At 37.1% G+C, this 10818-nt stretch overlaps 1 protein-coding gene across 2 annotated transcripts; it reads left to right on the top strand.

Moving 5' to 3' along the window:
• The first annotated feature begins 7784 nt into the window (after nt 1-7784).
• Nucleotides 7785-9288, top strand: LOC122082597 (transcription factor IBH1-like 1). Of its 2 annotated transcripts, XM_042650270.1 has the most exons (3): nt 7785-7879; nt 7975-8530; nt 9057-9288. In XM_042650270.1, exons 1-3 carry the CDS (start codon nt 7822-7824, stop codon nt 9064-9066), a joined length of 624 nt encoding a protein of 207 aa, XP_042506204.1. In that variant the 5' UTR covers nt 7785-7821; the 3' UTR covers nt 9067-9288. The 2 variants fall into 2 exon arrangements, with proteins under 2 accessions (XP_042506204.1, XP_042506206.1); XM_042650272.1 differs by lacking the exon at nt 9057-9288 and having other exon boundaries at nt 7975-8640.
• The last annotated feature ends 1530 nt before the right edge of the window (nt 9289-10818 follow it).

Here is a 10818-nt window from a genome sequence, read left to right as displayed (position 1 = left end):
GATACGCTTATCAACTTGTTTCACAAATTTGGATCGTGTACGTTAGCCAATGACCCTATAATGGAAGAACCCTTAAGTGGGGGTAAGGAGACTGTAGGAAGAAGTGGTAACCAATGAAATTGAATTGCACTCAGAGAAGAAGGAGAAGAAGAAGAAGAAACCCAATCAATGTAGATCATGCTGGTAGACATGCCGTGAGATAACCATTTCGGCTTCATTAATTGGGATTTCACCTGCTAAGGTATGAGATCCTGTTAGACCCTTATTTTCCTTAATTTCATCTTCTTTGAGGACAATGATGAATAGAATGTTACGAAATCATAATGAGGCTAGTATTGGTTATGGGTATGTGTGTATAATTCCTATATTCAATGGGGGTAGTATGTAGAGGGTTGCACCAAAAAAAAAAAAAAAAAAAAAAAAGTACGTAGAGGGTTTTACGTGGCTAAGGAGTTATGCATGGGTTAATAGTGAAGAAAAAGTTAGAGGAGTTGACATTAGGGTATTGTATTTGCTTTTTATAGCTATGATAATCTAATAAAATATAATCTTGTAAAATTCCAAAATTATCTCTAAACGAGATGAGTTAGACGTTCTCACCCATGCCAAGATATTAGGCTTTGTCTGTAAAGTCACAACATCATACTTTTTCACTTATTTACTCTATCTCCAATTTTATTTTTGTTATCCCTATTTTCTCTCATCTCCCCCTTCCTGCATGTAACAAAGACCCCACAATAGCGTGATGACAATAACCTATAATCTGCAAGGAAGAGTAAGAGAGATTGCTTGAATTAGAAATCGACCACAGAGAGAAGAGGGGACAGAGATTGCCCGCGCCCTTAGGCTTTGGGATGATTTTTATTTTTCCCTGTTTTCTTCTACCCTACTCTTCTTCTACTGAGATATTGTGTGGTTGAAATCTTTTTGCTTTCATCTTTTAGTACTGGAGATTTAGAGTGTGGAACTAGGTGTGTCAATTTCAGGCCCGCACAGGCAGACCTGATTGAGCTCGATCAGCAAAACCTGAAACTGGTCCGACCTATTTATTAAATGTGTTGGGCTCAATCTAGCCTAACTAACATTTAGTTGTTCCCATTGCAAGGGTGTTACCCGATGGGCACTCGACTGAGACCGACCAATTAATAGCCTGACATTTTAAAGCAAGTTCATTTTCGCTTAGAGCTCATTTAGATCTCATTAGAGCTTGTTTACTCAGCTGACACATTTAAAGCTCGTTTAAATATAAGTATCCCATTAGCCTGTTTAAGGCCCGTTTAGCTCGATCGGTAGTCTAATTAAAAACCAGTTCCCGACCAATTGTTTATAAATGGGATAGTGCCTAAACTATGAGGACTAATTACATAAACAGGCTGGTCACGGTACAAGGTCCTAAAGTGGGGAAGATCGATTGGACCCGACTGATTTATACCCTTGTGTGGAGCTACAATTTCTCTCTCTCTCTCTCTCTCTCTCTCTCTCTCTCTCTCTCTCTCTCTCTCTTCTTAGTTTCATTTTTGAAACTCTAGTAAGAAGTAGTATTATGAATTATGATACAAATTCGCTAAAAGAGACAAGATAAGGCCTAAAATGATCCGAGGAAAAGTGATGAGGAAAGACATGTATAACTTGGAATTAGTATTCATCCAAAAAACTTAGAACAAAGTAGAAATATCATTAAATAATGTTGACCAGAGAGAAGATCGATGTAGCCGATTCCATTTCATTGGCTTAAGGCGGAATTGAGTTGAATTGTGTTGTACCATCTCTTCAATTAGTGCAATTAAAAAGATTTTCCTGTTGGAAGGTGAAATAGTGAGGGTTGCATCATTATGGATAATTTCATGATACTACAGTGTGGTTGGAGTAGAATCACAGAGAGGGATGAGAGAGAGTGTAGTCCCTCACTCTAAATCTCTAGTGTCGAAAGGTGGAAGTCATAAATATCTAAACCCATACTATAGCAGGCTTAGAAGAAAAGACGAAAGTAAGAAAAGAGGGTGAAAATTGACGAGGAAGAACCCCAAAAATCCTAGGGCGCAGACTCGGCAACCCAAAGTTAGGCCAAGGTTACTGATTGGGTTCAAATCATCTATGGTGAGTGATGAGGGGCAGTGATGATTCAACAGCTGGGAGGGTTGCATGCCTCACCGCAAATGATTTTTATGCTCTTGAGATCAGGAATTTAATAATTTGTATCGCTTTTATTGGATGGATTTGCCCTTTTTTTTTTTTAATTCGATTTTTAACCATTTTACCCTCGTATGTCATTACCATTCATACCAATCCATAGATACAAGATCAGCCTTGGCCGATTCTATCCATCCGATTCAACTGATTCCTCGTTCCTGCTTGGGATTGACCCGCAAGTGGCCAGGAAGTGAGTTAACGGAATGAGTTGCCCTGGTTGGAGCCAGTTCCTAAGTTGCTCTCTCTCTCTCTCCCCTCTTCTCGTCTTCGATTGCCTTGAAAGCCTCTCTCTCTTTCTCTCCTTCTATATTTTTTTGTTAAAAAAAAAGGGTGATTTATATCAACCTCCCTGACGTTTGCCTATATTACGTATTCCCCCCTAAAAATCAAAAAATTACATTTAAACCCATAAAACCTAACACTGTTAGACTAGTGTTAGTTTTAGAATAGGAAAAGACATAATTACCCTTCCTCTAATTCTTCTTAAAACAGAAAACATGGCGGCTCTGCAGTAATCTGCAACAACATTTCAATCCCCTCACCTCCAATGCTAGCCTCCAGTAAGGTGCTAGCTCCCAAGACCATCTAATTATCGTTCTCTGACAGCTTCTCATCCCTCAGGATCCCAAAAATCGCCATGAAACTCTCCGGCAAAACCAAAACCCAAGGGAGAGGTGGCGGCACCACTGGTGCGAAAATGGTGGATTCCGCGGCCAGAAGTTACGCCAGTGTCCTTGCGGAGGTCGCGAAATCAAAATCCCTGTTGAGAAATCTTAGTAGATAAGATTTAGGGTTCGGATTCATCCAAAAAAAATAAAGAAAAGCTTTAGGGTTCGGAATCTAGACAAAGAAGAAAAGCCAAATTGGTCATTCGGGTACCCTTTTTTCTGGTTCCCCCTTTTCTTCTCCCAAATCGATTAGTTTAGCACTGAAGACTTTGATGTTTGTTTCATCCTTTTATGATCTCCATTTCCAGTTAGAACAAATGAAATTTGGTTACATTTAGACGTGGGAAGAAAAAGAAGAAGAAGAAGAATCAGAGGAATGGTGTTAGAAGAAGAAGCCGATGGCTGCTGAACCGGTCTCGGAGCCCTTACGGTGTTAAAAGAAGAAGAAGAGTGGGTAAAATTGTCTTTTCCTATTCTAAAACTAATACTTGTCTAACGGTGTTAGTTTGGGTGGGTTTAAATGTAATTTTTTGATTTTCAGGGGGGAATACATAATATAGGCAAACGCCAGGGGAGGTTGATGTAAATCGCCAAAAAAAGGAAAGAATTAAAAAAAGAGATAGGCGCCACCCCACCTTTTGCATTGTCATCAGTAGGGAACCCCTAACTTGGAACTTAGTGATTCTTTCTCTCTTCAGAAGCTGTTTATCGATGGGTTTTAATGTAGCGCTCATTGTAGTGGGGTCTCCAATTATATAAAGAGATAAGAGGGGGTGGCCGAGATGATAGTGGTACTTCTCTTTATTTCTATTCATCAGAGAATAACTCCTTGAAGACATAACAGTTAATTTCCAGATGATCATATGATACGAGGCAACTATGGATCCGGCTCCTCAACTTGCGCATTCAACAATTTATATCTCACCCGATCAAATGACTGAGATGATTTGGACACATATCTCAACATCTATCAACACTTGAAGATGCATATCCGGGTCATCCTAACCGATGGACAAACTAACTCATTTGACTCACCCAATTAGCTATACCCAATAATATATTGCGACCAATCTCTCATACTTCATACCAAGAGACTAAAATTTCCGACCATTGGAGTGTGATAGACTCATTGAGAAATTCTTGTTAAGTCTTCCATCTAACCAGCATGTGACATTTCAAATTTTTTTACTGTATCTCACCTGCTCTTGAACCCACTTATGCTCCAGCAACTTATGACAAAACTATAATATTTCACTTTGCTTAACTTTTAAAATTCTTCTTTGTAAAAGAATTGTTTTTTAAGATAAGTATTAGAGAGAAAGAACACTGTTAGGTTATGTAACATATACTAGTGCTTCTTTGTATCTATTTCTCATCTCCACAAGGTTTTAAAACTTAGGATCGATCTCAATCTATAATGATATGGATTGGATTGGCATTGATTGAGATTGGACAGATTTGCTCCTTTAACGAAAAAAAAAAAGATGATGTTTTGGACAATATTACCCTCAATACCATACTAATGGATCCATACAAGTTGGATTGGTATCAGGGATCGATCTCGGTCCATACTGATCCGATCCGGGTGATCCTGGCCGATTCGGTCTAATATTTAAAACCATACTCCTTCCTTCTCGAAAATGACATATTTACTCCTTATTATAAGAGGAGAGAGATAGACACAAAGAAGCACTAGTGTACACTGTGCAGGCAAATAGACATGAAACCCAATCCCTAAGTATTATTACTTTTTTTTTTGGGGGTTGTAAAGATGTATTATTTCTAGATATACTTTCAAGATTTACAAATGTATGTCCGGGTAGACATGCAACTGAATTTCCTAGCAACATTTAGTATTAAGAATGTGTGGTATTTGCACACCATGAAGGATCATATTCTAGGACTGACAATCTTATTCTTTTTTTAGTTTGATTTCATGTATCCAATCACATCTAAGAGGCTTGCTAGCTCACATATTGATCTAAATGGTTTACAAGAAGGTAAATAATGTATATAAATTTATTGTATGAGTTTCTTGATTTAATCATGTATGAGTATGTAGTAGTGTTCGATTATTATGTTACAAGATGATATAAAAGTGAGGGTAGTTTAAATTTTCCACTCTATGTATTTTCATTATGTTATTATGTAATTAACATACATAAATTTAGGATTTCGGTGAAAATAAAAAATGTGAGAACATTATTGAAAATGCACATAATTGCATATTGAATCTCTGTTCAAATAGATAATCAAATTTAAGTATATTGATTTAAACATTTGCTTGGGAGATTAGAGTCTAGAAGATGAGAATAAATTCAGTCATAAAAATTTGTTATCATATTCATATTTTGTGGTGGAGCGTATTCATAAAAATCGATTAAACAAACATGTAATAATTCATCGAATAAGCAGAGTTTATGGTTTTATAAAAAACCGTTATAGAAGGTAAAAAAAATGGTCAAGAAACTTAATAAATGACTTTCAATTATGCTTCCCATATTACTTGGTGAAGGATCACATATATAAATAGTCTTATTGTCAATAACTATATAAAGTTGGGGAAGGAATGCGGTATATATGCTTATAAAGCCTCTGTTCACCAAGGTTATATGTATGTTTCATCTAAAAGAATGAACTAATGGCCTAATAAGTCATGTGATTAACAATCTACTTATGTTAGAGGAGATCCTTAAAATTAAGTTTAAAGGGTAAAAACAAAACAATCAGTTGAGTTGACTAGTATTACTATTTTTTGCTCGTTAGATGGTACAATAGTACTCACCACAATGAAAGAGGATGAGTATTACAACTCTTACTCAGCCAAAGGCTCATGAAATGTGGGGGTTATGGATCCCACAAGTTGAGCTGCTAATGTGGGGTTGCCGAGTTGGGCTTGTATCAAGCACCTATTACTACCAGACCTTCAAGGATTAACTCTCACTCAAGGTTATAAAAAAGAAAGGGATGGAGAAGAGTGTTAATGTTAGGTATTTTTTCGTCAATTTTTTGAAACAGAAAATCAACTCGTATCAATCAATCAAATTTGTTGAATTGAAAATTGAATAAATATAAAAGAATAAAATTAAGTAGAATAAAAATAAAATAAAAATCATCTATATTAATAACCAACTTGATTTAGTATTTATGTACGACAAACTAGTATGGCAATAGGATAATGGCTAGGAGGAAAGAGAAGAAAAAAGAAGGAAAAGAAGGTGCTCTCTCGCATTGGGCAATGGCTTGACGGTATGTCTCTGTCAAGGGAAGAAGGGAAAGTACTAAAGCTTTTTTATATTTGTCATGATAGGTTTGGAGGTGAGAGTACCCGTAATCTTGTGAATCTATTTTTGTTCAGTTAGTTGCTTTGTAATTCAAGAAGGGATTTTTCTCTTGATGTTTGTTAACCTCTACTCTAGGGAGGAATTTTTGTTTTTTGAGAAGATCTTGTAACCCCATTATTGTTATATTGGAAGTTTTATATGGATGAGATTCCATAGTTTTTCCCCTTTCATCTTGAAAGGGCTTTCCATGTTAAAAATGGAATGCTTTTGTATTTTGAATTTATTTCTTTCTCTGTTATTATTCTATAGATATTGTGAATCTCCATTAATTTATATACAAATAGAAAAAAGTTATTTTTTTCTCACAAAGAGATGGTAAGTTTTGTGGATGGTTGTTGGAGACCCGAGATTTTTTGGGATTATGTGTGCCTAGATTCTCCCTGCCACCTAATGTTCATTGCACCGACCACTTGATGTTTACTGCACCGATGCAGTGATTGCAGAGGATGTGGACTGTTCTGGAAAGAGTTCTTTACATAGAGAGGTTAGAAAAAAAAAAAGGACGTAAGAAAAGGGTGGAGGGTGGAAGAAAAATTAAAAGAAAAACATGCTATTGCACTCCATAGATTAAAGGTAGCCGTCCATCATAGGGTGGCACACCACCTTCTAACATCTCCTCCTCCCCTATTATATAGACAGTCCCTGGTCCCACAGTAGACTAAGATTAATAATTTATTTTTCTCTCCATAAAATAATGAAAAAGATGCCCTATAATGCCAGTGCGAAATGAAATCTGTACTTCACACCAATGGTGGTCCTAAAAGGATTCATTTATATGAACAATAAAAATACCCATGTGAGTGAAAAAAAGGCACTCTGACCTAGTGGAATTTTTTTTCAGATATATCTTTTGTCACATAACTTGAAAATTTCACCAGTCTTTCAAACCAGAAATTTCCCATTATTTGAGGAGATGTGTACTTTCTCCGTATCAGTGAGACAGTGAAAGAAAGAGAGAAAGAAGTGGAAGATTTAAAACCCCATGTGGAGACCATGTGGAGATTTTCTTTAGCCAAAGCCAGTGGCCAAGAATATTTTCCCAATGTAGGGCTCACACATCCACACAAAGCATGGCCATGTTTTCCGGATCCTGCCAATGACACTAGCTAGACCATCTCTCTCTCTCTCTCTCTTTCTCTCTCTTGTATCTTATATTTTATTTTGGTAGAACTCTCTCTCTCTCTATCTAATATCTTCTTTTTTTTTTTTTTTTGGTAGAATCTCTCTCTAATATCACATAATCAAGAATCAACTACTCCTGAAGTTGCATGTAGCCTAGCTAGCCCTCAAAATCCTTAAAGAGTCAAGACCAAGAGAAGCCGATTTCAACCTTTCATCTCTCCATTGTGTCCCCACTCAGCACAATTTTCCTATAATTACGTACATGTAAAAGTCAGATTAATGTAACATGAAGAGGGCTCCTATTCCTACCATTAATGCTCTATATTTTATATCTTATAGGGTTTCAGTGGTGGGCCTTAGCCACCATGTGCATGCATGTGATGTGTTTTCTCCGGTGGCCCAACCACTTCCCCTCTTTGAGCAAATAAATGGGTCTTTCTCCAAATTCCTCAATGCCCTTTCATCCTCTCTCTCTCTCTCTCTCTCTCTCTCTACTGATGAACAGACGTTGGATCACTAAAACTACACATCTCTGCAACATCTCTGTACCATTTGGTATTCTTGATCATCCATAGACATTTCTGAAAACCTCCATTTTTATTCTGTAAACTTCTTGTTTTCTAAGTTATTTCTCTCTACTGGTTCCACAGCCATGCGAGCACCTAGCACATTCAAGCAAGAGCTCCTCAAGAGATGGCTACAGGGTCTCCAACTTTGTGTCTCTTCTTCCAAGGAAATGAACTTCTTGGAGAGAAAGAAGGCCATAAAGCTCTCAGCAGATGTGGTCATGGCTTCTGCTAGAGCGGGTAAGTCTTATTGGAGTTATGCTATTATTTCCAATGCTTTAAAACAAGAAGAAAGCAAGACCCTTGTAAGGAACATATTGGGTACTGAGTTTGAGAAGCTAACAAAGCCTGGGATGGAAGCTTTCACGTCACACAAGAGGGTTACAAGCAGAAGCATCTTGAGAAGGAGCTACATTTCTTGTAGGATAAAGAAGATTGCACCAAAAAGAGTTCAAGCTAGCTCAATTGCTAAGAGACTGGTGAAGAAGAGAACCAAAGTACTTAGAGGTCTTATACCTGGAGGGGAATCCATAGATGAGTTCTCTTTGTTAGAGGAATCCCTAGATTATATCCTCTCTCTTAAAGCCCAAGTGGATGTAATGCAATGCCTCATTGAAGTTTCTGAGCTCTTAAAAGACAAGTAATGTCATCAAAATTTAGCTTTCCTTATTTTATTTTCCTCCTTAATTTCTTCCCTATCTTTAGCTAAGACTTCAAGATGAATAGAGGAAGGAAGCTTACATAGTTCAAGGATGTACAGATGAACTATATATATATATATATATATATATATATATAAAGCCAAGTTCTAGCTCTTCTTTCCTTCTTTTTAGTTTCTTTTCTATGTAGTTCTTATCACTCAGGGAAAAAGGACTTTATATATATATATATTCCCATCTTGCTATATGGCTTTTCTTATATTGAGAAACCATTTCCATATAGGTTTTTCTTGCTAATTTTCTCAATCTATAGTCTTTCTGTTCCTTAGGTACTGTTCTAATTGAATGCATCTGGCATAACGTGAACGCAGAGAAATGATCATATTTCACAGCAAAAACAAATAAATGCATAACTAGCTGCAACAAGACTGGCCGGAAAATAAATGGCATTAAAGCATTGATATCATATCAATAAATCAGATTTTTTTTTCTTTTTTTTTTTGACAGATCCTATTAAGGGTTCATGGGTCAACTAGGATTTTGGGCTGTCGCAAGGCGTCCCAACTCAAGGAAGGGAGGCTAGCAGGGTAAATAAGGGGGACTTAAACACCAGATGTGCCAGATGGAAGGCTGCTTCGAAAAGAACTTCCTAACCAACTGTGCTAGGCAGCTGTTGTCACAAATTTTGATTTGAGTACTTACAGAAGTTTAAAAAAAAATGGCTCATTTGGAATCTTCTTATGATTTTACTTGCCAACCACTGTCCTGTTTACAAAGTAATTAATCAACACATATCAGGTTGATTTTGTGTGTGTGTGTGAGAGAGAGAGAGAGAGAGAGAGAGAGAGAGAGATTTTTAATAAAACAAAAACAGGAATGAAATTTCAATGTCTTGCCATTTGAAGGACTTTTCATGGGTGTGGGGTATTTCTTCTACTGATTTAAGTGAGTAAAGTAAGATGGGTTTTTGAATTATAGAGACAAGCAATGCATAAAGCTTGGTGTTGACATGAGATGAGAAGTAAAGGACAAAGGCACACCCGTGCGCACTACTTCTATAGTCTATATATGTATATCAGATGATGGTGACAGCAACATGGGTGGTGTTGAAGATTTTCCATGATAGAATACTACGTAGAAGGTAAGCTAAGAGCATATAAATCATTAGTATCCAAAATTTAAGCAGTTCTAACTATTGCATTTTCATCTTCTTGTGTATTTGATCTAAATTGACCGGGAAAAATGAAATTTCCTGGTCATCTCTTCCCTCTTTTTTTGTTTGTGATTTTATTTTTTTTCAATTATGTTTTTGTTTCCATGTTATCTTACTGGGAGAAAGAACACTGTTAGGCAGTGTAGTATACGCTAGTACCTCCTTGTATCTATCTCTCTTCTCTCCTTATGAAATGACATATCTGAAACCTATCATGGGAGAAAAGAGATGGACAGAAATGGGGGAAGGTATAGGGGGTTTGAGGAGGTATTTTTCGACTTCTTATTACTATTTTTTGCTAAAAGATCAGATTATATCAAAATGGAGAAAAGAAGAATAAAGTAATATACAAGAGCGAGAAGTGAGCCTCCACCTTGGGCATTGCCATTAGCAGAGGCTCACAACCGCTATCTCACAGAATGAAAAAATCTAAATCGAGAACGACCATCAATATCAACTTGCAGCTCATTAGCAACATGAAGAGGGAGCTGCACATCATTACAAGAAACCCTCGATTTGGCTGTGTTCTTGGCAAGGAAGTCTGAAATTGGGTTACCTTCACGAAAGCAGTGGAAGATCTTCCACTCGATGGAGTTCAAATAGCTAAGGATATGCGACCATTCCTAAAGCACAAACCATGGAATTAATCTATGGTGAAAAAGAGAGATGGCAGTAGAGGAATTGGACTCGATCCAAAGATGTCCGTCTCGCAAGCAAGCTTCAAACCCTTGATAATGCTCCAAATCTCCACTAAGAAACTAGTAGAGATCCCAAGGAAAAAATTAGAGCAGAGAAGTTTCCTACCCTCATGGTCTCTGAAGATCCCTCTACCACCAGCTCTGCCCAAATTCCCAAGAGAGCAGCCGTCAACATTAAGCTTTACCCAGGATTCGATCGGTTTGCACCAATGGACATCCAATATAGATTGAGAAAACTGGGAAGATAAAGGTAAGTTGAACCTTCTACTAATGACCAGATCCTCTGCAGATTTAGGACTAAACTTCATTCTACTCAAAATGAAGCCTAACTCTAGTCCCTGGGCGCCTTCTCCTGATA

This window comes from Macadamia integrifolia, chromosome 6 (assembly GCF_013358625.1).
Source record: "Macadamia integrifolia cultivar HAES 741 chromosome 6, SCU_Mint_v3, whole genome shotgun sequence".
Taxonomy (NCBI): domain Eukaryota; kingdom Viridiplantae; phylum Streptophyta; class Magnoliopsida; order Proteales; family Proteaceae; genus Macadamia; species Macadamia integrifolia.
Note: the sequence above shows the minus strand (reverse complement) of the source record. Positions and strands in the feature narration are given on the sequence as shown.

Bases quoted from the DNA above. Each gene is read 5' to 3' on its own strand.
- LOC122082597 (XM_042650270.1), top strand. From the start codon at position 7,822: ATGAACAGACGTTGGATCACTAAAACTACACATCTCTGCAACATCTCT. The intron at 7,880-7,974 runs GTATTCTTGATC...CTGGTTCCACAG, and splicing joins CAACATCTCTGTACCATTTG to CCATGCGAGCACCTAGCACA.